The 27,926-nt window shown below is 36.4% G+C and overlaps 2 protein-coding genes and 2 long non-coding RNA genes across 5 annotated transcripts in view; 2 read left to right on the plus strand and 2 right to left on the minus strand.

Moving 5' to 3' along the window:
• The first annotated feature begins 2,072 nt into the window (after positions 1-2,072).
• LOC123870574 lies at positions 2,073-11,712 on the plus strand. Its single transcript, XR_006797099.1, has 3 exons — positions 2,073-2,123; positions 10,066-11,232; positions 11,326-11,712. It is a non-coding gene; the product is annotated as an uncharacterized LOC123870574 (long non-coding RNA).
• Positions 3,473-27,884, minus strand: LOC123870579. The gene is made up of 3 exons (XR_006797104.1): positions 27,875-27,884; positions 25,169-25,176; positions 3,473-4,570 (listed from the first exon to the last, which is right to left on the minus strand). It is a non-coding gene; the product is annotated as an uncharacterized LOC123870579 (long non-coding RNA).
• On the minus strand, positions 15,927-20,004 carry LOC123870543 (ribosome biogenesis protein BMS1 homolog). The gene is made up of 2 exons (XM_045913900.1): positions 19,013-20,004; positions 15,927-18,473 (listed from the first exon to the last, which is right to left on the minus strand). Exons 1-2 carry the CDS (start codon positions 19,914-19,916, stop codon positions 15,964-15,966), a joined length of 3,414 nt encoding a protein of 1,137 aa, XP_045769856.1. The 5' UTR covers positions 19,917-20,004; the 3' UTR covers positions 15,927-15,963.
• The window catches only part of LOC123870548 (protein Aster-B-like), a 49,141-nt gene continuing 41,720 nt past the window's right edge, over positions 20,506-27,926 (plus strand). The window contains exons 1-2 of one of the 2 annotated variants that reach the window (XM_045913907.1): positions 20,506-20,718; positions 21,477-21,596. In XM_045913907.1, the coding sequence (XP_045769863.1) occupies positions 20,675-20,718; positions 21,477-21,596 (164 nt within the window). In that variant the 5' untranslated portion in view covers positions 20,506-20,674. Of the gene's footprint in view, positions 20,719-21,476; positions 21,597-26,194; positions 26,371-27,926 lie in introns of those variants that run through there. The other variant, XM_045913908.1, reaches the window with a different exon arrangement.

Genomic DNA, 27,926 nt, shown 5'->3' on the forward strand with positions numbered 1-27,926 from the left:
GTAGCTATGACTAGTAAGTAATACAGCAGATATGCGCAAGCATAAACGGTGATAGTTTAGTGGTTAAATCATCGAGCGTCTGTTCGTGGGTTAGGGTTTCGATTCCGGGCACGCATTTACGCACTTACTTCGGAGCTACGTGCGTTTTAAGCATTTAAATATCACTTGCTTTAACGGTGAATGAAAATATCGTGAGGAAACCTGCATGCTTGAGAGTTCTCCATAATGTTCTCAAAGGTGTGTGAAGTGTGCAAAGGCCAAGCCCTACTTATTTTGAGACGATCGTGCTCATGGGTTAGTCATGATGATGAAAGCCAAATAGTCAAGCGCGCTAGTATAATAAATGTTAGTAACCTCATACATGTATACACAAACGATTGACATCACAATTTTTTTAGTTTTTTTAAATCGTGAAGGTTTAGGGCCGCTTCGTATTCGGCCGGAGTCAAATCACTATGTATATATTTGCGACAGTATTATAGTAGGTACTATTATAACGTTAGGACTCCTTCATTTTATAAGAACGCCTTAAAAGACAAATTAAGAAACGGGTCTGTATATACCACGGGACGTAGAACAAATCCAAACAAAATGTCTGTGAACCGATTTGGGCTTTACTGGCTGTATTCATTCACAAAGAAAAGTCTACTAAAATTGGACAACCAGAAGTGGGTTATTTTAAAGTTATTTTGAAGATGGCCGCCGCTTGCTTTGAAATCATGAATCTATGGATAGAGCACTCCTAACATCTACTTATCGCTATCTCACTTCGACTGCCGCGAGAGACTGACCTCTCGCTCTAATTTGTTAGGCGAAATGAGATGGCGATACGTATGTATTTGCAGCGCCTGATCCACTTTGATTACATTCATGTTTAGAAATTGTTCCTGATTGCTGATTTTGAAAGTTATTGTCGGCCATCTAGAAAACAACCCACTTCTAGTTTTTTAAACCGATTTTTGCAGACTTTTCTGTCAAAGAATACATTTAGTAAAGCCAAAAACTTTTCACAAACCTTTTGTTGGAGTTTGGTCTTGATTAGGGAACTTTTAAACTTAATTGACCCATCTTTAAATGGAGTAGAGACGTCGATATTTTGAAAGTTATACTATCTGTACATATAAAAGGATAAACTGACTGACAGACAAGTCAACGCACAGCTCAAACCACTGGGTCTAGAACCTTGACATTTTGCATATAGTAGGTTCTCTTGTGCATGTAATTTTAATTAGGACTAAATGACTTCCTTTTTAAAAAGACAATCCTTGGCGATAGCACTCCATAAAAGATGTCTTATAAGAATGTCTTATAGTGTGTGGGCGCCCTTAGTCGACGCGGCCGGACGCTTGTCTTATTAGGATAAATTGTACCTAAAATGAAGCCTTCGATGTGAATAAACATTCGAGTCGAGTTTTTGATTCGATAGTGATGTTTGAAATCGATTTATATCAATTATCGATTTTATGAAATCTCTTTCTTGAAGGATTGTATAGGCTATATTATTTTCTGAAGAATTGATGTATATATAATCAGTTTTTGATTTGTTATAAAATCGATTTTTTTAAGTTTATTGTAGCTATGTCATCCATAATATCGGCATAATAAACAATTTATGTAAAAGTTTTATTATTTTGATTGATATTAAAACTAAGATATGTTTACTAGGTGACATGATTTATCCACAAACACAGTATTGAATTTAAAACATCGACTCCTTATAGCTAGATCTTTGTAAAAAATAAACTCTATCGAGCTAACAATTGCCATTTTTTTTTTCACGTTTGTTTTTTTAAAGTCGATCCTAATTTTTTATGCAAATGTATAGGCCTATTGTTATATAAATCTTGAAACGGAAGTATTTATCGAAAATATTAGCTCCACTGCGGGGGGTAGAAACCTTTGGGCGCACGGCGTCTGTATATCATTGGTACACATCATTTGTTTCTTTATACTTATGTCTGATTGTATAGAAATTGCCGAAAAAATGTTTTTATACAGTGCACTTCCGGTAATCCGGCCCCGTCTAATCCGGCAACCTCTGTAATCCGACATGTCTATTACATACATGTATTATTATTGAAAATTTTTTTCGCTAAAGTAATGAAGTATGATTTGTACTTCATGTAAGGTTATTTTTAAAACTTGATTTGAGTTGTCAAAAATAATATAAAATTATTAATTTATCTCATGCAGGTAGATTGATAAAATCGATATTTGGCTCATTCGATGTCATACAATCTGTTGCTAGGAGGCCAACAAGATTGAACTTGCATAAATACGGGTGTTTCGAAGGTTGTAGTTTAGTTTCCTTCCGAGATTCGGAGCGATATCGCATATTTTCGGTATTTGGATTGTGAACTGTATAATTAGATGTTGTGATAGCAATCACGCTCTAATTAAATTATTTATTTTGGCATTAATTTGTTTAGATTAAGACTCTCGGATTACCTTTACACATTGAACTTGTGTTTTTTGTGTTGGTAAATGAGAGGACATTCCAATAATTCCATAAAAATAATTAAATAATACCTGCTTTTCTGAGTGACGCCAATAATTCAGAAGTGGGATGTGTCTCACGTTGCCTTAATTTCGCTTTGGTATCTTTTTTTAAACAACCCACATTTGATTAAAATTTTAATTGAGTTTGATTTGGTGACTAAAAGTTTTAATTTTTTTTTTAAGAATTTAGTCTTTTGTGAAGTGGAAAGTAACTTGCAATAAGTGGTTCAGATTTTGTATACATCGAATGGGAAGTTAGTCGTTTGGATTTATTGTTGACTTGATATTAAAACTGAGAGTTCGGCAGTTCAAGGGTAGGTTTTAATGATTTGACGGAGGGCAGGATAGCCCATGATTTGGATTTGACTTAGGGCAAGGAAGCCCGCGACTGACATGACAAGATTGATTAGAAACACGAGGACGTGTTAAATTCAGGACGGCCGAACTGTAAGGTTATTTTTAAAAATTGATTTGAGTTGTCAAAAATAATATAAAATTATTAATTTATCTCATGCAGGTAGATTGATAAAATCGATATTTGGCTCATTCGATGTCATACAATCTGTAAGCGCCCTCTAGTTACTTAAGTTATTATTATATATTTAATTACGCTATCATACATACACACATACAAACACTCACGCACACATAAAATTCCATCCTATTACCCGCTCTCACACCCCGCTCCTGTCAGTTACCTTTGAACCTGCGTTTACGCACGTCGAGTCTGAAACCCGCTAACTGCGTGACGCCCGCTGTACAAACGCCACGCGCCGCTTGTGTAAAAAACTCATATAACGCTAAATTAATCACGCAAAAACCCGCTATTAAACTGTAAAAACGCTACGCTAAATAAATAAGTTAAATCACATAAACTTTAAAATTAAGTGAAGTGTTCTGCGAATCTGTGCTTCGAAGAAACTATCTACAGAATACGAGAAAGGGAAGACTTCAGACCATCCGGTGACCTATCCTGCCTAAATCCAGGTATTTATCCTACAATTTCTCTGGTCCTATCGCACCGTATCCAATTTCTCTTCCTAGAATCGTATTCATATATAATTCAACACTAAACACGCTATTTATTGTATATTTCAATATTCATTGCAATAGAATTACGTTCGGAACATAGGTACCGCCGCTAACAAAAATATACAAAAATCTTATATAATTACGCATATTTATGTTTAGATCCACGCATTACATTATATTAACGCATTATATATAATTATTTATGTATATTTTTCAATATTTAAAGATTAAAACTTTTTATATCTACCTACAACAAACTCATTATAAAAATTATATCGAAATAATTATTCGCCTGTATTGAGTCTTATTCGCTTGAAATAACGTTTATTATCGCATATCAGAAATCAGAATGTCGAAATCTAACGAAACTATTGTTAGATTAGAGGCTAAGAAAGAATTCTTGTTTTTATCAATTCAACAAATATATGATTTAAGTCTGAAGGTGAGTGATCCTGTGAACAAAACGAATTTCTTGTCTCGCGTTCAAAGTTTAGAAAAATTACGTCAAGATTTCGCGATAGTTATAGACGATTTAATTTCAGCCTATTTGAAACATGACCCTGTTTATACGCCGAACTATGCCCCGCTAGGCGCATTTGACACATTATACTGTCAAATTCAATATACTCTAAATGAAATTAAAAGTGAATCCGCTGTGTCACAGTTTGACAACCAATACAGTTTGTTAAATAAAAAATTACCTCCACTGAATTTAAAAACATTTGATGGCTGTCCGTCAAAATGGACTGTCTTTTACGAAAACTTTTTAAACTTAATACATAACAACAATAGACTCACTGACGTACAGAAAGTCCAATACTTAGTTAGTTGCTTGACTGATAAGGCGCTTTTGGTTTGTTCTGGTATACCACCCACCTCTGAGAATTATCTTATCATATGGAACGCATTATTAGAGAAATATCAAGATACTAGAGTGCAAGCTACTCAATACATAGATACAATTTTAAATTGCAAACAAAATCAACCGCTCGAATCTTTTGTTGATCAATTTTGCTCCGCGCAAGCGGCACTGCAACGCCTAGAAATACCAGATTTATCAGACTTTATGATAACACACATTGCACTCTCAAAGTTAAGTAAAGATGTTGTCTCATTATTTGAACAAAATCATAAACACATTAAAATACCTACTTTTTCCGATTTAAATAACTTTCTAAAAGAACAATTAAAAATACAAACTTTACGCTCCGTTCAAGTTAACACTCAAACTCCAAATAAAAAACCTAATTCATATAAACCTAAATCGCAAACTCAGACTTATACGAGTACAGTCAGCAACAACAATAATTATAATTTAAATTCTCAAAATACTCAACGTAAGTGCATAATCTGTAAAAATCAAGACGCTCATCCGCTTTACAAGTGTGAGGTTTTTAAAAACCAAGACGCTAAAACTAAGCTAGACATAGTGAGAAAAAATAGATTTTGTGAGTTCTGTCTAGGATTTCATTTAAAATTCCGCTGTAAGAGCCAAGGTCGATGTGGGAATTGTGCATCTAGCTCACATCACAGTCTGTTATGTAGCTCTTTTTCTAAGCCTAGGTATGAACCCGGGACCTCACAGTCACATGCCACCGCTTACTCACCGAACCGCTATGGTGCTAACGACAGTAACACTCCGATACAGATGCCACCGCAGAATGATAAATCTAGTGATTTGCCAAAGAATCCAGCACCGCTACCCGCACCTCACGCTCCGCCAACTAATCCTACAGAATTAGCACTTTCGGTGACTACCTCTTCACGCAATTACTCAAAAGATACTACTGTACTTTTACCTACCGCGAAAGTAAATGTATGTAGTAACAATACGCAATACGCTATCCGTTTATTTTTAGATACAGGTTCAATGACTAATTTTATATCAAAAGAATGTTGTCAACGCTTAAATTTGAAAATTAAATTCGCTCCGTCAGTTGTAAAAGGCATTGGTCAAACAGAAAGCACATCACTGGGATTCGTAACATTTAAAATTTATTCTCGCTTTGACTCACGCTGTTCTTATACTATTACCGCTAGGGTGATAGACACAATTACCGACCACTTACCAAACGCTCGTATCGATGTTTCCCAGTTAACTCATTTACACGCATTGCCATTGGCTGACGACGATTATCATACTCCAGGGCCGATCGATTGCCTAATCGGTAATGAACTGTTCCCCTTCTTGCTTGGGTGTGACAGAGTGGTCTCGCCTCGTTCGTCTGTAGTCGCAGTTCAAAGCACGCTAGGCTACATACTGATGGGGAGAGCAGACTGCGCAGCTCACAACTCGAACCACCGCTCAAACGATTTTAAAACTTTTTTATGTCAGACAGACTCTCCGTCACTTGATGAAATTACTGAACGCTTTTGGTCATTAGAAAATGTACCTAATAAAATTCACATAAGCCCTGATGATGAAGCATGTGAACGCATCTTTAAAGATACTTACTCACGCGATGAAACAGGCCGATATACTGTTCACTTACCCTTTAAAGATGATCCCGCTAAACTCGGTGACTCATACTCGATCGCCAAACTCCGCTTTCTTCAATTAGAGAAGAAATTAAACGCTAATCCCGCTCTTCGTAAAGATTATAACGCAACCATTCAGTCATACATAGACAAAGGTTATCTTACGAAAGTAGACAACCCTTCACGCGATATAAATTGTTATTATATTCCGCACAGAGCTGTTTATCGCCCTGATAAGCAGACTTCGAAAACTCGTATCGTTCTAAACGCTTCAAGTCGAACTACCTCCGGAAAATCGCTTAACGATTTATTATATGTAGGTCCTAACTTACAAAATAACATATTTGAACTCTTAATAAATTTACGCTTATTCTCAATCGCAGTAACCGCAGATATTGAAAAACATTATTTTCAATTAAATTTAACGCCCGCGCATCACGCTTTTCAAAGAATTCTTTTTAGATTTGACACTGAGCAATCTATTGACACTTATAACTTCACCGTAGTATCATTTGGAGTATCTAGTTCACCTTATCTCGCTATGAGAGTCGTGCGTCAGCTAGCTGAAGACAGCATTGACAGGTACCCGCTCGCAGCTAATGAAGCTACTCATCACATGTACATGGACGATTACATAAACTCAATCGATGGTTTTGAGAAAGCCAAAGAAACTTATCATGAAATGGTCGATATGTTCAACTCGGGTGGTTTCAATTTAACCAAATGGATCTCCAATGACACTAAATTTCTAAATGAAGTTCCTAGCTCTCATAAAAATCCGCACGCAATTAATTTTGATTCAGATGCTCAAGACGTTACAAAAATAGTAGGAATGCAGTGGCATCCTAAACTCGATACTTTTACTTTTAAAATCAACGCTAAGGAAAGTCCACGCGATTATACAAAACGCTTAATTCTTTCGATTACCGCGCGCCTGTTCGATCCAATCGGTCTAATAGGTCCTGTTACCGCTTTTATGAAACTTCTCGTCCAAGAATGTTGGAAATTAAATCTCGACTGGGATACTCCAGTACCCAGCTCAATCGCTCAACAGTTTGAACAATTTTGTAATGAACTACCACATTTAGAACAAATCAAAATTCCACGCTACGTAGGGATGAACTCTGAATCCCATGTAACGCTCATAGGTTTTTCTGACGCTAGTGAAAAATGCTATGGAGCCGCCGTTTACATACGCGTAAGTTCAGATGAACATTCTTCTGGATCTATTCATTTGCTCGCTTCAAAATCTAGAGTCGCACCGCTTAAGAAAACATCACTCGCTCGACTCGAGCTTTGCGCATCTCTTCTATTAGCCAGTTTAATTGATTTGATACGTGAAACTCTTAGCAAGCGCTGCAAAATAAATAACATTTACGCATTTTCGGACTCTACAGTAGCTCTTTCATGGCTGCATTCTCCCGCATATAAATACCATACATTCGTTGCCAATAGGATTACCGAAATTAATTCAAAGTTATCTGCTGAACATTGGTATCATATAAAAGGACGCGAAAATCCTGCGGACATTATATCTCGTCCAGTCACGCCGAAAGAATTATTAGAACGCAAACTTTGGTTTAACGCTCCTCAGTGGACAACGCATCCTATATCGCGATGGCCTATAACGCCTTTTCAAGTAAACGCTCATAATGAAAATTTTGAAGAAGCAAAAATTACTGTTCTAGCAGTTGAAACTTCTGTTTCCGACACTCAACATCCGATTGATATTTTAGCCGAACGCTCTTCTAGCTGGTCTAAATTATTGCGCACCATTGTTTACATGTTAAGATTCTCCAAACGCTTAAAATCACGCGGTTCTATTACAGTTTCAGATCTAGATTTTGCAGAAACTTATATAATTCGCTATGTTCAAAATAAACATTTTTCTCAAGATATTCACGCTCTCAAAAATAATAAACCTTGCTCGAAATCGATCTTAAAACTTAACCCATTTCTCGCAGACGACATCATCAGAGTTGGTGGTCGTTTAAGCAATTCGCAATTAAATTTTGGTCAAAAACATCCAATAATCTTACCTTCTAAAGACCGCATCACTCAACTAATAGTTGATTATTATCATATCACTAATTTGCATACAGGACCCGCGTTATTACTCGCTTTACTCAGACAGAAGTTCTGGATCATTGCTGCCAGAAACTTGGTTCGACAACGTGTACACAAATGCAATATTTGTTTTCGCACCAACCCTCAATCTACTTTTCCACAAATGGGAGAGTTACCCGCTTTTAGAGTAGCGCAAGTTAAAGCCTTCGTTCACACCGCTGTGGACTACATGGGACCTTTCTTTGTAACTCACATTCGCCGCCGAGGTATTAAAAGTCATAAAGCGTACGTCTGCATATTTACATGCATGACTACCAAGGCAGTACACCTAGAATTAGTCTCAGATCTTAGTTCTGACTTATTTCTTGCAGCTTTTTTAAGACTAAGCGCACGCAAAGGCCCTGTAAGTCTAATATACAGCGATGGAGCTACTACTTTCTTTGGAGCTAAACGCAAATTAGATGAACTTTACACTCTCATACAGTCCAATGCTCATAAAAATTTCATTGAAAATCGCCTCGCAGAACATCGTATTCAATTTAAACATAGCCCGCCTTACGGCCCGCATTTTAATGGTCTTAGCGAAATTAACGTTCGCTGTGTAAAAACGCATTTATACAAGGTAGTAGGGACACAAATCCTTACTTATGAAGAATTAAATACAATTATAATTCAAATCGAAAACTTATTAAATAGTAGACCATTATGTATTTTAAGCTCTGATCCGTCAGATCTTTCCGCACTTACGCCCAATCATTTTCTCAATCTCACTCCCGCAAAATATTTACCTGTCGAGGATTTAACGGATATTCCCGACAGCCGCTTATCCCGCTATCAATTGTTAACTAAAATTACTTGTTCTTTCTGGAAACGCTGGAGCCAAGAATATTTGACTTCTTTACAACACAGACAAAAGTGGAATACTCCATCCAACCCTGTGAGTCTTGGAGCTGTTGTTGTAATCAAAGACTCCAACGTTCATCCTCTTTGCTGGCCTCTAGGAGTTATAGAAGAACTCTATCCAGGGAAAGACAGTATAATTCGAGCAGTCAAAGTTAGAACGCGTTCCGGAAGCTACATCAGACCTGTAGTTCGGATATGCCCTCTACCTTCTCAATAGGCTGCTATTAACGCTATTAACTCTATTTAAACGCTTTAAACGCTATAATTTTTATCTCTCTCTTGCAATTCATTCTGTTTAGAGGATTACCTCTAGGCGGGGGAAGTTGTAAGCGCCCTCTAGTTACTTAAGTTATTATTATATATTTAATTACGCTATCATACATACACACATACAAACACTCACGCACACATAAAATTCCATCCTATTACCCGCTCTCACACCCCGCTCCTGTCAGTTACCTTTGAACCTGCGTTTACGCACGTCGAGTCTGAAACCCGCTAACTGCGTGACGCCCGCTGTACAAACGCCACGCGCCGCTTGTGTAAAAAACTCATATAACGCTAAATTAATCACGCAAAAACCCGCTATTAAACTGTAAAAACGCTACGCTAAATAAATAAGTTAAATCACATAAACTTTAAAATTAAGTGAAGTGTTCTGCGAATCTGTGCTTCGAAGAAACTATCTACAGAATACGAGAAAGGGAAGACTTCAGACCATCCGGTGACCTATCCTGCCTAAATCCAGGTATTTATCCTACACAATCTGTTGCTAGGAGGCCAACAAGATTGAACTTGCATAAATACGGGTGTTTCGAAGGTTGTAGTTTAGTCTCCTTCCGAGATTCGGAGCGATATCGCATATTTTCGGTATTTGGATTGTGAACTGTATAATTAGATGTTGTGATAGCAATCACGCTCTAATTAAATTATTTATTTTGGCATTAGTTTGTTTAGATTAAGACTCTCGGATTACCTTTACACATTGAACTTGTGTTTTTTGTGTTGGTAAATGAGAGGACATTCCAATAATTCCATAAAAATAATTAAATAATACCTGCTTTTCTGAGTGACGCCAATATTCAGATATATGTGTATTTGTCTGATTAGAAGGTATTTTTTTTTAAATCCGGACTAGAGAAGGTCTTAGGCAGTACTCTATAATCCGACAAATAGTAGATCGATAGTTCCACACTGCCCTGCAAAACGTTTGTCGGATTACCGAGGGTCCACTGTAATGGCTTTAAAAGGACATTCCGAATCAGTGGTAGATTCATTTGATGATTCGAAAATATTTTATAACTAAGAACTTTTCTATTTCTATGTCTAATAGCTGATGTTAGATCAAAATAATTGTTTTGTACTTATTATCAATAGCTATAACAGTTTATATCGATTCTTTAACTAATTTGTAAGAGTAAAATTGAACGCTACCGTAAGATAAGTGCCGCACGCAATGAATTTTTTATTGCGTTCAATCATTTATACAAGTTACGCCATAATTAAGTAAAAGTTAATACTTTGGGGGCGTAAATATTGATTTGACGAGATGAGAGATTGTATTGTAATAAGTCTTATTCCGTTTATCCGCCCTAAAACAGCCATCCTAGGATGTAGGTATACCCGAAAACGTGTATCCATCTATCCACCTCGGAATAACGGAATCTGTATATCATTTTTTAGTCCGGGATGTAAAAACGGACAGACATTTCCCTGTAACAGCCTAGGGTGGCTGTTTTGTGTTGAATAAACGGAATAAACGTAATGTTATATAATCATCATTATATAAGCCATAAAATTACAAAAATATTTTTTTATGATAGCAATATATCTATACAATCAGACTACAAAATTATTATAATTATATTATGCAATTAAAAAATATATTAAAAACTACATAAAATTTTATATGCGAAATTGTAACGATTATTATGTTAAAGATTTAGAGCCGTAGCACAGGGCACTTGCACAAAAGTTGTGATTTACCACATTGCTACAATCTCGACCGTTGTGATTGGCTGAATTTATGGTATTCTTGTTGTCACTGCATTTTAGCCAATAGTGGGAGAGAATCGGCCAATCAAAGATTTGTGTATGTATGTCGCCACGATGTAGCTGTCTAACTTTTGTGCAAAATTCCTTTTCCGAAACCTTGACTAGCGGTCAGTTTAGCTTTTCGTACTATTGGCGCTCCCACATGTCGGTTATATAACGATATATAACATGATAACATTCTCTAAGGCGCGGGCACATGTCTCTTCCAATAGATCAAATATGAGTATACTATAGATGGGGCTAGAGGTCATTAAAAGGGGAGTCTTAAACCAAAAGAAGGACACGTTATAGTTCTAAACAACTTTTACTCTGGCATCAAATCTTAAATGACAAAAATATTTTGGTCTTTTATCGATATATTTACTTGGATATCGGCATATTTGTATGCAGCAGTTGATTGTTTTTTCATACAATTGAAGGTTTGGCTCCATAGTAAAAGTGTTTATAACAATTTTAGTACAGTACCTAACCCCTTATGGGTTAGAACACCCCCCTTTCCGACTAACCATATTAGTCTATGGAAACGACATCATAAAAATGTGCGTACCATGTCTCCGCGCTTTGCACTTACTACTTCCTAGCAAAATGTTGCATTTAATAACATTCAACCTTAATTTATAATTGATACCATTTTCTTGATGACAGTCTCAACAAATACTATTTGTATTATAACATTATATAACAAGACAACAATTTATAACTTTGTGATATCGTGTTATATAACAAATACTTATTATATAACACTTTATAACCTTGGTGTGGGAGCACCTTATCCAAAACTCCACAAGTGCCAACCCTGAAAGGAACGGACGCGAACGTTGGCTCGCGACTCCCGTGAAAGGTCTTGTACATGGTCCAACTTGATATATCTCTTCATCTCTTGTTGCAATATGAAAAAAATACATGCATCGAGTTCGACCCTGTCTGGACGTACAGAGTAAGTCGGACCGTGTATAGGGCGCTTAACATATCCAGAACATTCCACTCGTGTATCCAAGCACCCAAGTCCCAGTGGCTCGCGCAACCAAAGAGTTAAAAGTTACCTTCACATTAAGGAATTTAATTGCTCTAAATCATTTATGTAATGGAAATTTCCGATTATATAGGAAAACCCCAAAGCTAAAAAAATTGTAGCCAATGGTTTTATTTTCAATAGTTATGTGAAAGTATAAGAGTGAAAATAGATCGCACTTTGACTTTGCTCAGATATAAGAAACTGTTAAAACGAGACAGCGTTATACCGCTGGCGTAAATCTGTCTCGTTTTAACTGAAACTTAAGTCTAAGCAAAGTCAAAGTCCTCTCTATAGATTTCAACCTAAGACTAACCGCACTTTGGATGCGTTTTCGTGCGAATTTGACTCGTACGAACGCGTACGAATGATCCCGACCTTCCAAATAGGTACTATGGGAGCGCGCAGACTGGGTGTAAGTACGTCTAACTCGCGCCCAGGGTAGGCATTGTTTTAAACATATTTTTTATTTAAAAAACAGTTTCAACATGTTTTAATAAAAACAGTTTTTTAAACTGGTTTTTTACCCAGTTTGCGCGCCCCCATAGTACTTGGAAGGTTTTATGTATGTTTTCGCATGTGTCATATTCGTACGAAAGCGCATCCAAAATGCGGCTTTATTAAGGCTGCCTTTAAATCAGAGCCGTCGTGCACATATTCAACGCGCCTTAATTCGAAGGCATCCTTAATATAAGCTCAAGGTAATCGCACATCTATCTTTACGTACCATACCGTACTACACATTCAAGTAATTTTTTAGTACCTGAAGGAAGACTGCATTTATTGAATCTTTCCTTTGGTGCGTTTAACGTATACGTGCGTATCAATACAGAAACTAATCGAAACGATACGCTAATCATGCCATCTCATTCGCGCACTATACACAGGTATAGTGTGTGAATGAGAGCAAATAATTAAGACCGCGATTTTTGATTCCTTTCTTTATTGACTTGTGCTAACGATGTGCGAGCGTGCGGTACGCACTTCTAAAGATAGGTGTGTGATCAGCTTAATTCTGAACGTTTTCGCATATTAAAAAAAACCGTAAAGGCGAATGTACATAAATGAATCAAGAGAAATCGGCGTCTATATATTTATATAATTGGAAATTTCTACATGATCTAGAGTGTTTATGTATTATAGAAACTAGTGAAAAATTGTCGAATTGTATATAATTTTTGCATATGTGTTATATAGTTAGCTTCGTATAGTGAAGTGAAGAGTATTTACTTGTTTGGACCGCCGGCGGTACGCTCCTATGTCGGTCCTGTGTATGCCATGTGCGCCGGCGGTCACATTCCAGGCTTTCGTGTAACGGTTATCGCTTTCGGCCTCGCCTAGAGGTCTGCGCTCACTACATCGGACCGCATTACGAAAATGGTGAAGAATGACACGTCGTATAATTTAAATGGTTTTATATTTTAAAAGTACATGTATTACTTATATGAATTATAATATTAAGAGTTGATATTTCAGTCTCCAATTTTGACTTTTGACAGAATTCCAATATAAATACTGGGAGTATTTAATATTTAATGTTAATTTTCTGTTTCTTTTGATGATTAAAATCGGCCCTTGAAAAAAAAATCATAAATAACACTTCAAAAACAGCACCTCATCTCTAACATGACATAAGTGTTAAGATAAATATGTCATATGATGACCAGTCAATATTGTAATTTGACATAGTTTCATATTTTTGCAAAGTAACATACTTTAACTTGAAAATTTACTGTTCATGTCTATTGGACATCTTGTATTGTTAACAGACGTCCTTTAGTCATTAAAAAATGTAGTATTATTTTTATCTTTGTAAGAATTTTTTAAAGGCGTGTTTTTATCTAGAAATAATACCATGAAATATTAAGTGTTTTTTTATCATAATAACTCTATATAAGAATAAAATGTCGCTTTATTAAAACGGGGCGGTTCGGTGCAGTGGGCGTAGACCTTACGTTGTTACAGGTATTTATACCACTACCGGCGCATTACATTAGTAAAGTTGTAAATGTAAAATGTGGTATTTGTGAACATTGAACTGAGCGACGGCATGCGGTGTGCATATGATAAAAGGTAAATACAATTTACACGATACTATGCCAGTGAGTTTCATTTCTTCGTCCTACCCATCAACCTATATTATACACCTATGGCACAATATACAGGTGTAACCAGAACTCTAGCAAATACAAAGACAGGTTATAAGTACTGATGATTACTGGATACCATAAAAAAACCTGTATTTTTAAAAGTTCGCAATATATTGCAAATTAAACATCTGACTGACACTAGAGGTCAACGAACGTTCCGTAAATAGGTCACTCGAAGTCAATGCCGCGTCGTAGGTGGGGCATTGACCCGAGTTTTGCACGCTATACAATGCGGGTATGAAAAATACTAAATCACTAAAACTACAAGATAAGGCAAATGGTTATTGGCGGTGGATTATGTTAAGGTAGTATAATAATTTTTAACTAAGTTTTTGCTAGCATTCTGGTTACGCTCTGTATAGAAAGACACACAGTGGTCCAACGCCTTTGATCTCGTGGTAATGACGACAACGACCCTTCAACATAGGGCTCTTACTACGTACCTATAGTTACATACGAACACAACACAAAAGGAAGAAACAAAAAACAATTGTGTGCAAAGGCGGCCTTATTGTTTAGAGCAATCTCCACCAGGCAACCTTTGGTGATAGGAGAACCTAGTGTTGGATAGTAGGTACTAACACGCAAAGAATTACTCAAAATTATATATAACTAGATAGGTATATATTTCGTTACGTCGATTGCGGTTCGCGAGATACAGCCCGCTGACGGACGGACAGCGGAGTCTTAGTATAGGCCCGTTGGCACCCTTCGGGTACAGAACCGTAAAACTCAAGAAGTACAACTGTTACAAAAACAACAAAAATACTGAACCGATGCCTATTGATGTTAGAATAGGGACACGTTCTTTTAGTAGTGCGTAGTAAAAGGATGCTACTTTTATCCTGAACAATTCCCAAGGGAGTTTTGAAAAACTAAATCCATGCAAACGAAGTCGAGGAAATCATCTAGTCTACTTGAGAAAGAGCAGGTTAAGTTATATTTTCCACAACTTTCGTTACGACTTTCCTTGGAAAGGGATGAACAGCGCCATCTATGAGGCTTTAAAGGAACACGCCCTGGAAAGTTCATTTCGTACAGTCAAGGGATTCGAGTCGGACTGGTCACTGGTGCACAAAACTGCTCAATAAGACGGATTTCAATGCCTGTAACCTTACTTGCTGTAACTACTACTTCAAACTTCGATATTATAGAAAATTGCTATTAGATCCCGACTCGATATCTCTGACGACCCTAACTACCTACCTAAATAATGCCCGTTACATATCCTGCCTGAAGTTTGAATTGTGTGCATGCCACTGGCTGCAAGTTGCCTTAAACAAAACTGATTCCAGAACTATGCAATGTTGTAGCATTTCTGTGATTCAAGCGATCTACACGATCGAATATAATAATAACTAGAGGATGCCCGCGACTTCATCCGCGTGAATTTAGGTTTTTAAAGATCCCGTGGGAACTGTTTGATTTTCCGGGATGAAAAGTTGCCTATATCAATTACAGGGGATCAAGATACCTCGGTACTTAGCTAATTTCATACAAATCGCTTAAGCGGATGGGTTTTTGGGAATCCCGTGGGAACTCTTTGATTTTCCGGGATAAAAAGTCTATGTCCGTCCCTGGGCTATAAGCTAAGCGTGTACCAAATTTCGTCAGATTCGGTTTAACTGTTGGGCTGTGAAAAGGCAGCAAAGAGACAGACACACTTTCGCATTTATAATATTAGTATGGATTAGTATGGATTGGGGGAAAGACTTCAAAGAAAAGCGATCTGATTTAAAAAATTATATTAACAGTAATAAGTAAATTTTACATTTGCTTTTGTTTCCTATTTGACATTTTACTTAAATGTCTACAAATCTTCTTCTTCAACTCCTTTTGTCTCTTAATTTTCGCCCACTCTTCGGCCTCCTGCTGTTTTTTATGCTTTTTGATTCTCTCTGACGTCATTTCTTTCTGAACCTCTTTCTTCTTTTCAAAGTTAGTTTTCAACATTTTCATAACATTGGATACCTTTTGCTCATGTGGGCTCTTAACTACTGCTACTTTATTTGGTAATATTGTAGCTTTTGTTTTCTTGTGAGTTAAGGTCGTGGTTTTTACTTTAGGTTTCAATTTGTAAGGCAAACCTTTTTGTAATTCTTTCGGGATCACTAAAGGTTTGAACACTTTAGGTTGTCTCACAATATCTGTGTACATTGAGTCTGTATTAGCGTCACTCTTAATGTTCCTTTCCCTTTTCAATTGGCCTTTGGTCTTCATTCCCTCCCAAGCATTCTTATTACCTATCGGAAGTAGTAGGTTAACTACTGGAGCATAAAATTTAGTGACATCTACTTTGAACCAAGTTCTACAAAAAACTATATCACTCATTAGAATTTTGTCTTCAAAAGTAGCTCGGAATGCCCCTTCAGGTTTATTCAAGGCTTTTTTAATCTGACCTCTTATACCAGAAACGGTTTTTACTCTAGCGCCTTCAAATTTTGCTACCTCCAAAGTACTTGTAAACATGTCCTTAATGAATGCAGTTTTCTTATAAATCTTCAATGGAGTACCAACTAATTTTAATTTCTTCATTATTTGTGTTGATTTATTGATTTCATTAACGCTGCCTGTTGCTGCTATCCTAAAACCTAGTTGTCTTATTTCATTCGATTTATTATTAACAGTCTGCAATGCTAGAAAGCCGGTGTTTTGAGGTGTTATTGGACCATAGAAATGCATGTTACATGTAACATGTTCAGGTGTGTATTTTAAGTACCTGCATTTAAGATCATCTTCTATTTTAGAATAGATAGGTAACGTTTGGAATCTACGCCATCCTAGCGAAATTATCAATGGGTCGTTAGTTTTCAATATCTTTTTATACCATCTATGCTTTTTAACTTTACATGAAACAAAACCAATATTTTGCTCTGCCATATTTAGAGCTCCAATCAGTAAAGGATAGCTGGAATCAAAATTTGTAACAAATTCTGAAGGCATATTTTTAAATAGCATTCTGACATACAGCCCTGGTCTAAATCCTTCCACTTCAATCCTTAAACCACTATCCAGGTTTTCAAAAACAGATTTGTTTAATTCAGACTGTTTCAAAGCTTCAGCTTTCAGATTTTCGTAGTGAGAATGGTCGCCTTTAATTCTATGATCATCTGGATTGTCATATTCTGAATCAAATTTTGCCTTTAATTTTAACTTTTTGTTGAGAATATCTGATTTGGTTGGTTCAGCTTTTCTCTTGGAACCTACTTCTTCTTGAGGCTCTTCTGACTTTTCTTCACCAGCATGCTTCTCTCCTGTTTCTAAGTCTTCAAAGTCACCATACATTTCATCGTCGCCATCACTCGCATCATCTAACTTTAAGAGCTCCGCAGCATCTTCATCGGCCGATCTTTTTCCAGTAACGAAACTATTTATAATTAGTTGCTTATTTGCATCACTGAGCCAGTCTCTCAACTTAGGTTTATCTAATGAATAGAAAAAGGAACATTCGTCAAGATCTAATTGCTCTTTTTCCCTGTGCTTTTTCTTTTGAGTACTTGTAACTTTTTTGAAGAGTCCACCAATCTCTTCTTCACCACTTTCGCCTGCACTTTCTTCTTGCTCCTTCCTTTTGTTTCCTATTTCAAATTCACCATAAACAAGTTTCATAATATTTTTGGATGTTTTCTGCCTTTCAAAGTATGCCATGGTTGCTTTTTCAGTTAACTTTTCTTTCCATTTTATGCTAAAATCTTCCTGTTCTTCTTCAGAACTATGATCATCATCTGTCTTGGATGCAGTAAGTTTTATTTCTGTATTCATTTGATCATTATTATCATCTTGTTCTGAATCAAAATCATTATTCCAAGGTAATTTAGCATCTGTATCTTTTTCGCTCTGATCAATACCACTATCACTGTCTGAATCACTTTCATCTCCTGAACTGGATTCATCGGAACTATCAATCTTTCCTTCTTTATTACTTCCATGTTGTAAATACTCATCATTCTTCAACATATCTGGGTAAATTACAGCTCCTCCACTGAAGAGTTTGAAGCCAGTTTCTTGCATTTGTTCATCCAGTGTTTCCTTGGTCTCTACTACATTTTTAAGCAATGCTTTTTTCTCATTGGTTTCCTCATCTTCCACTTTGTGAGAGTGAGACCCTTTCAGCTCAATGTAAACTGCATCTTTGTCATAAACAATGCCTCCAACACCTGAGAAAGGTGCATAAATCTGCCTTTCTCTCTCCATCAGATGTCGTTTTTTCTCAGTGCTAGGCAGTGGGCATGGGTCAGGGAGATTTGAAAGCTCACTTATTTTCATGTCTCCAACACCTGAAAAATGACATTTATGTTTTAATTTTCTTTTTTTTCATATTTTTAATAAATTGGGTTTGTTTTAAGATTTATCTGTCATATTATACTAAACCAATATTAGTTGTTATTGACTAGGCCTCAAAAAAATCTAGATGGCTGGCCATTGGACTTTTGTCATGCCCATTACATGAATATATGGCATAATTATATAGGTAAGTAATATTAATGATGCCTACGACTTTGTCCACTTGGATTTAAGTCTTTAAAAATCCTGTTTGAATAGTGTAATATGTCCCTGGGATGTAGGCTAACTCTGTTCCAAATTCCATCAAAATCTGTTAAATAGACTGCCATGAAAAGCTAGTATACAGACACTTATACTATAGACATTTATAATAAAACTATGGAAGTATAGATTATTATCTGTGAAACATTAATATTAATAATAATCTTTTAAAAACACAGTACAATAATTTTTCATATCTATCATTTTAATTAGCACTAAGTAATTTAAATAAATTCTGTAACTATAGAAGCTACACTATATTTTTTTTTACCTGCAATATGAACCACAGAATCTTTCATCAGCGGCACACCTCTAACATATCCATACAGCACAACGTCTCTGCTCACTTTAGGATCCTTTCTTATGTTCTCCTGATTGGTTATATCTTCCAATCTATCTGCTAGCATGTAAGCGTGGGTCATCCGCCAGCTCAACGGCCTGAACTTCATCACAGATATAAATCTGGACAAATTTTTGATTTCATTCCTCAAATACTCCCCATGTAAAATACCTGAGAGGTAAAAAAGTTTAGCCCCAGAGTATACCTCGGTCCAAAATCGATGCTTTAAAGTTTTCTTTGTCATCTTTAATTTTTTTGCATTTTTTATCATATCTAAATGTGTAAGGACCCCCATAATTTTAGGCATACCGTGCACTTGACAGATGTTCAAAAACTCGAATATCTCCATTTCAAAACCGAAGCTAGCATCGCAGAGTAGCAGAACGAGGTCTGCACACTTTGCAATGTCTATCATGGAATTTATGTCATTATTACATTCTATTAGAGTGATACGTCGTTTCTTTGATGTAACGATTGTTATGGGCCCATTAGTACTCGTCACGTTCGTTTTGATGAAGCTTTTTATCAAGTTATTTATTAAAGTCGTCTTCCCCACTCGCGGTGGGCCGACCACTGCCACGACGATTGGAGGAGGTTCCAACGGTGTTTTGTCCACTAGTGGGATGTGCTGCTTCTTGGCGATAACATCTTCTCGTCTCCGAAACTGCCTTTCCGCCCGGACAGCTGATTGTATAGCAAAAGCTTTAGGGTTTCGTTGCCGCGCGCTTAGGTTAGATTGATCAATTTGATTTTTCTTTTTCTTTTTCTCCGCTTTTCTGCCGGCATGTTTCGCTCGGTGCGCCTTCTTCTTATCAAATACCGATTCATCGGCCATCAACCACTTGTGTTTAAAATGGTTTTATAATAAAATTTTAAAATAAATTCACGTGTTGTCGTACCTTCTTAACTGACATTTGAAAATGACAAATGACAAAATTGATCACAAAAACTGACAGGTCACGCGGGCTGATTTACCACAGATAAAAAATCATAACCCTTCTTTCGGCTTTGCCATAGTCGAGTAAAAAAACGTTTGTTTACAAAATTGTGGATTCTTTTTTTTTCTCTTTCGTCTGGCTTTACACTGATTAGCCAATGTCAAGTTTGTAGTTAATTATAAGTTAGTGAAACTATTTGTATAAGTATGGACTTCGCCTGTGCCGGCGGCCGCCGACATACATGCGACGTCCCTCTAGAGCGCTTCCCAGTCAGTTCCACCATCAATAAACACCAGCAGAACACAAAAACCGGTCACTTCTAACAAAAAAACAATGCAAAAAGGCACAACACGCGCGCCAGCAAACGCCACCACAGACGAAGACTTGTGGATTCTTGGCTTTTTAAGGTTGTTAACCAATCAAGAGCCTTGGAAAAGTAAACTAGATTATTGTTAAGGCAACATCGTCGTCTACATGTCAGTTAGTTGTCAAAGATGGTCAGTGAGTGAAGCACCGCGAATCAATGTCGGATTGATTGTGTTTTTGTGAAAAAGCAAATTATTTGGATGATGAAAGCAAAAACCGCAGCTCCTACTGACTGCTCACGAAAGAGAGAAACAATAGTGAATTGAAAACATTGCATTTACTTGTTACTATGACTACTTCAGAGGTGGAGAGCCGAAACGTCGCTCTATCTATGTTAGTACATTTATTGGTTTATTTATTGTTCCACTTTTACGTAGTGCCAGCCCAGTTATCTGATATTTACACTCGCGATAGTTCATCACTCAATTCCGTTAGATGCTTGTGTAGTTAAAGGTCATCAGTCTGATATAATAAGGCTCTAAGATGCTCTAAATGCAGAAATCATTTGATATATTTCAAAGTTGCAATAACAAAGAACACTGGAATTGCGATCGTTCCGAACATGTACACAATAAATTACTTTGTGACGAATTTAGTATTTATCTAGTTTTTTTTTTCTAGAATTGATTCTGTATCTAAGTAAGTTAAGGCTTGATTTATAACCCGGTCAATTACCCGGTAAGACATAAAAATAGTGGTCAAATAACAATAATTCCCACAGAGCCAAATATTGGTGAAGAGATGGGGTTTACCATTACAAATAAAGTGTTAAAATTCCCCATCGATCCTATGTGTGCTACAAAAGTTATTCAGGGTCAAAAGTCAAAATTTGAGGTTTTTAGGATTTTTCTCAAAAACAAGCCATCAAACGAGTCATTGAGTCAGTCGAATCAAAGTTGTAGATCTTAAAATTTTCTACAAAAATGGTCTTTATAATTTTTTTTCCTAAGAGTTCCCATTCCTCAGATATTGTAATTCTAAGAGTCACTTTCAGTTGTTAATGATTATAATGAAATGGTTTTAAATTTCAGTTTACTTCTTAAAGTAGACTACTGAGTAGAGCTATTGGGGCAAATCAAATTCTTTTTCAGGCGTAAATCAGTGGAGAACCTGGTGATGTCCTCTCAGGATGCAATCGGGCAGAGCATCAGTCATGCTCTCACCTTCTCTGGTGTGATTACGCAGCCCAACCAGGTTATACAGGAAAACAAGTGAGTTGATACAATTGTTTTATTGAAATAACTTTATTGCTTGAGCTGATTTTTGAATCACCAAATTATGTGCAACTAAAAAAAACTGATATGTTGGAGTTCCAATTCAAAAGATCCTGACAATGACTCCTCTGGTACTGCAAATGTTCATGGGTGGCATTAATCACTTAACATCATGTGACCCGCTTGGTCCTTAGATCACTATTTTTATTTTATTTTAAAAACCTAAATAGTGACAGTGCACTGAACACATCTCCACTCTGCTCTACTGAAGTGGATATAGGGTTCTGAAATGTTGTTTGGTCATCTATCTACACAAATCTGTCTTGTTTTAACCTTATTTTAAGTTTGAACAAAGTCAAAGTATGCTATATATAGATATTAGATATCTGTATGGGATTTCCATTCAATTTTTCTCTGAATATAAAAATATACACATGTAGAGTTGATAGTACAGTAATAATAGCAAACCTGACATACTGTAAAAAAATTCCAACTTTTTACTCTTCATACAAAAACATTGTATGAATCACAAGGTAATAATATTCTGCAATTACTTATAATGAGACTTTGTTCTGTCGAATTTGGCTATTACAATAACAGTAGATAATAACTACGTTTCTCTGTGATTTTTAACCAACCAAAAACAAGGAACTGTATATACGAAGTATATTTGAAGAGTATGTCAGTGTTAAATAGTACTTATTGTAAAACTTACATTACTCGGACAATGTTAAAGTATAAATCAACTAAATTATCATAAAAACTTCAAAGTCTCGATCACCGCCGTAAGGTCGCCGGCTTATCGGTGTTTTATAGAATATATTTCGGAGAGTGTGCACAGGAACTTTTCGATCTTGCCCCCCCTTCACCATCTTACCACTGGACTGCATGACATCGGGCGAGATTCCATCCTTATGTCATCGATATTCCATCTACACGCACCAAACGTTTTGCGTCATCGTTCCTCGTACGCATGGCTAAGATTTGGCCAAGGCTCTTCCATAAAATTAAATAAATGAAAAAACAATTTCAAAAATTCTTTTACAGATAAATAGACATTGTCAATTTTGTATATACCGCACCAATCGCTGACGAAGTTGCGGGCAAAAGCTAGTTTTATATAAGTTGATTTTACTCTTCAAACAGGAAGTAAGAAAATCTATTCCTGGATTTGTTAAGTAGACATCTAACTACATCTGTGTTGTAACATACACTAGTCTATAAATTACAAGGAGAGGGAAACTTAATGTAATAGATACCTGTTACTAGTATATTATTAGTATTTAACTGTAAGTATATCTATTTTATAACTTTTTAGTTTATCACGATATAGCTTGTATTTGCGTTTGTATAGGTATGCTTTGTGTTTTATAGATTTGCCCATATTACCTTAAATAATGTATGACTGCAAATTATATTTAGCTTACAGACAGATAGAGTTATCATTTATTACAGTTATTTAGTTTAGTACCTAGTAAAGCAAATTTTGTTATCTAATCATTCAAACTATTGACAATATTGTCACAGTGTAAAAACATGCAGTGAGACGACGCCGTTTATATTTGCGGACGAACCGTAGAATCTGCATATTATTATACACTAGCTGATGCCCACGACTTTGTTCGCGTGGATGTTGGTTTTTTCAAATTCCCGTGGGAACTCTTTGATTTTCCGGCATAAAAAGTAGCCTATGTGCTAATCCAGGGTATAATCTATCTCCATTCTAAATTTCAGCCTAATCCATCCAGTAGTTTTTGCGTGAAGTAGTAACAAACATACACACACACACACATACAAACTTTCTCCTTTATAATATTAGTGTGATATGATAGTGTGATCATCAATATCATTATCATGATCAACCCATTGCCGCGCCGGCTCACTACTGAGTACCTGGTCACTCAATGGTAAGGGTCTGGCCATAGTCTACGACGCTGGCCAAGTGCAATTGCTAGATTTCACACACCTTTGAAAACATTTTTTAAAGGCCATTAGCCAAGTTTATCATGAATAAAATCCCGTCCCCCCTCCAACTAAGCGCAAAGCTTAAGTACCTATTACACTAGTGCAATAGGTGGGGTTTGAACCGCCTACCTTTCGGATTTCAGTCCGCCCCTTTAACCATTGAACTATGGACATGGAGGTTCTAATCTCTCGATGTTTTCCTTCATTAAAGCAAGTGATATTTAATTGCTTTTACAAGATAAAGTTAAACAGCACTAAACCCGACTACTGCCGATAGATAGCGATAGATATAGTTAAATTATTTTTCAGTCGCTCGGTTTATTTTAACATATTTATATTAACGAACTTAAATTTTTTTCCTCTTGCATTTGATATCCCACTCGATACAATAGCAAAAAAAAAATTTTGGAGGCCCCCACTTTTTTGGATGTAACATCCGTCAGGTCAATTTTTTTCTTGTAAAATGTAGCCTATGTTACCCGGACCATAATAACAGATTGATTGACACCGCATTTATCAAAATCGGCCCAGTAACTTAGGCACTACGGTGGAACACACAGATTCTGATACAAAAATACAGACATAATACATAGACTGCTAAAATCATAACCCTACCTTTTGGCTTTGCCGTAGTCGGGTAAAAACGCACATAACTCCGAAAAATGGTGCCCGGGCCGAACCCCAGAACATCTTGAATAGGAGGCCAACGCGACGTGTTAAGCACAATAGGCTATCGCTGCATAATGTGCACAAATCTGGGATTTAATGATTAAACTAATTGCTTCCTTTGGCCTTTGATTCGCGTGATATCATATACATGCAATGGTAACTACTGTACCTACTAACTAAATTAACTCAGTCAGTTCTGTAAAGTGCATCGTAACTTAACCGTGCTTAAACGTTTGTTGTGAATAAATACCTAATGATTAATTGTGAAGCGTGACGAATCGAAGTCAAGTTCACCGAGTTTTTTTTTTTGTTTAGTTTCCTATTTCTTTTTGGGTTTAGAGTATTTCAAGCTTTCTCAATTCGATCGCTCTTAATAAATACTTTAAATACACTTCTTCTTCTCGGCTTCTTAACATTACAGGATTTTTTAGGCACAACGCTAACTTGCAGAGTAGAGTAGAGCTGATAGCGCACCGTTGCGTTGCGTGGTTAGAGTTCCGTACCCGAAGAACGCCCACGAGACTAGTATATCTAGACTAGCTTCCGCTGTCCGTCCAATGTCTGTCAGCGGGCTGTATCTCATGATCCGTAATAGGTAGAAAGTCGAAATTTTCACAGAGTGTGTATTTGTATTGCCCCTTTAACAACAAATTATAAAACTGGCCAAGTGCGAGTCAGACTCGCGCACTAAGGGTTCCGTGCTCGGGTATTTTTTCCTACATTTTGCACGATAAATCAAAAACTATTGTACATAAAAATAAATAAAAATCTGTTTTAGAATGTACGGGTAAAGCCCTTTCATATGATACCCTACTTAGTATAGTTATCTTACTTTGAAAATTAAAACACATTTCAATTTTTTTTTAAATGATGTAACCACAAATTCGGGGTTTTCAGATTTATTCCTGTACTTGTGCGTGCTTGTGCTATAAGACCTACCTATCTGCCAAATTTCATGATTCTAGGTCAACGGGAAGTACCCTAAAGGTTTCTTTACAGACAGACAGAAAGACAACAAAGTGATCCTATAAGGGTTCTGTTTTTCCTTTTGAGGTACGGAACCCTAAAAAAAGTCTGAGCAGAGTCAAAGTGTGCTCCATAGATCTCAACCTGAGAGCCAACATGCAATGAGTAATTAATGTCTTCTTGCACAATTAATATTTAGTTTAATCGCAAAAATTCCTATTATCTCTTGTCCACGTGTTATCGTCTTTCGAACTGCATGGAATTAGTTGATATCTGACTATTATTGCCTACGAACGTTGACGAAGGTATTTTTTAGTTTCAGTGAGTTTTAGTGCATTTTAGTGAAGTTTTTTTTTTTAGTGCAATATTTCTCTTTAAAACATAGTAGAGACCTATTCACAGGCATTGATATAAAACCTCCAAAGATACACGGTTGCTTGACAAAGTAACTAATAAAAGTGATCCGATTTTCTTGTTGACAAAACGTTACAAGTTCACAATATTATAAAGCGAAATGTTATTTTTTTAGATCTCGATTAACTCATTAACGAAATAGGTTTATTTCTGTAACATTATGCTATTCCTAGCCTTTCTCTTCGATCGAAATTACCATAAACAAAATTGGAAGAACTAACTTTCTGCCTTGCATATTTTGGTATGCAACCTATGAATGCAGATGGAAATAACTTAGTGAATTCGACTTTAAGTATTTCTGTACGCGTGACTGAGAATAACTCAAACCTTTACCGACTTTCGTCCAATTAAAATGACCGCAAACAGAACAGCTATTCTAAGACCGCCATCGTACAGGTTTTTAAATTACCAAGTAGTTAGTCTGATATCTTAAAAGCACTATTTTTTTACTACTTCATAATATGATGAAAAAAATCCGGACTCATTTTCTAAAATAGAATTTCGCGTGCGTTTTTTTTACTTCAACCGCTCGTACAGGTTAAACGCAATATTTATGTTTACTTTATAATATCTTGAGTATTTTTACATCAATGCCGTGAGGTTTCGCATTTCGCCCTGTGCCGGTAGCTAGTCACTATCTAGTCATGCATATGTCAATAAGGTATAACAAAGACAGTGTTACTATGATGATGGAGGAAGACCAGAACTATGGATACGAGACCTACCTAAAAGCTGTGACGAGGGAGAAGACTACAAGGTATATAATTTTACTAATCGACTTCCCGAAAAAGTCTCAACATTTTCAATGAGTCCATTATGACAATTTAAGTACCTAGGTAAGTATTTATCTTGCACGCAAAATTGTAGACAATAACTCTTTTGTCTAGTAAAAAATATTCGTGAAATATAATAGCGTGCAAGGCCGGACCGGGTGTGTTCTGAGCTACTAGTGGTATCGTGTGAGTTATCCATGTACTGCGAAGGCTGTGCTATACATGATCATCTATTCAGAGTGGTAGGTACTTATACTTTTCAGCGCAAAAAATACCAACTCTCTGAGTGAGACTGTTCAAAGTAGGTAAAGCGTGACAACCGCAAATATTTGCTCTAATGGCGAAGGAATCATAATGGAGAAACAATCACTAAAGATGTGTATAATTTTCTCGGCGGTACAGCGTGTGAAGTCCGCCAATCCGCACTTGGCTAGCAGGGTATGGCCAGAGTCCTAATTCTGAGACGAGGCCAGTTCTTAGTAATGGGACGGCGATGGGTTGAAATGATTATCATGATGACCTCTACCAAGTTAAACCGCTCCCATCCGTTACTAACTACCGGATAAGATCGTAGTCAAGGGCTTTCGTCGAATTAAAATAAACCTTAGTTTAATTGAGGTTCTGCCCGCGACTTCGTTCGTGGATATAGGTTTTAAAAATCCCGTGGGAACTCATTGATTTTCCGGGATAAAAAGTAGCCAGTGTGTTAATCCAGGGTATAATCTATCTACATTCCAAACAGCCAAATCCGTCCAGTAGCTTATGCGTGAAAACGTCCATCCATACATACAAACTTTCGCGTTTATAATATGAAGTAGGAAAGAAGAAAGAAAGATATATTTATTAACTCGGCATTTTTTCCTCTTTCATTGGACATCCCACTCGATACAATAGCAACAAGTGTAAATTAAAAATTTATAACACCCCCGACGATCCAAAGTATTTGAGTTTTCCAAAACATCATTTTCAAATAAATAATTATGTATGTATTTAGGCAACGTCCATCTTGACAGCTTGACATTTGTCTATTGACATAATATTATGAACCTAACGGTTATCTAACCTTCTTTTCTACAAGAAAACTAGAAAAGAGCTGATAACTCTTAAACGGCTGAACCAATTTTTTTACATTATAGCTAAGAACACTCTCGATCAAGCCACCTTTCAAACAAAAAAACTAAATTAAAATCGGTTCCTTCGTTTAGGCGCTACGATGCCACAGACAGATACACAGATACACAGATACACAGACACACAGATACACAAATACACAGATACACACGTCAAACTTATAACACCCCTCTTTTTGGGTCGGGGGTTAAAAAGAGTTTTTGGAGACTTCCCACTTTTTTGGATGTTACATCCATCAGGTTAAGTTTTTTTTTTTCATATAAAACGTAGCCTATGTCACCCGAACCATAACAACGAATCAATTGACACCTTATTCATCAAAACTGGCTCAGTAGTTTAGGCACTACGGTGGTACACAAAGAATCTGATACAAACATACATTATATACATACATAGTTACATAGACTGC

Source organism: Maniola jurtina, chromosome 12 (assembly GCF_905333055.1).
Source record: "Maniola jurtina chromosome 12, ilManJurt1.1, whole genome shotgun sequence".
NCBI lineage: Eukaryota > Metazoa > Arthropoda > Insecta > Lepidoptera > Nymphalidae > Maniola > Maniola jurtina.

Excerpts from the sequence above, each read along its gene's own strand:
- LOC123870543 (XM_045913900.1), bottom strand. The coding sequence starts at position 19,916 with ATGGCCGATGAATCGGTATTTGATAAGAAGAAGGCGCACCGAGCGAAA. Across the intron at positions 18,474-19,012 it reads TTCTGTGGTTCATATTGCAG|GTGTTGGAGACATGAAAATA; the intron begins GTAAAAAAAAAT and ends GTCATTTTTCAG.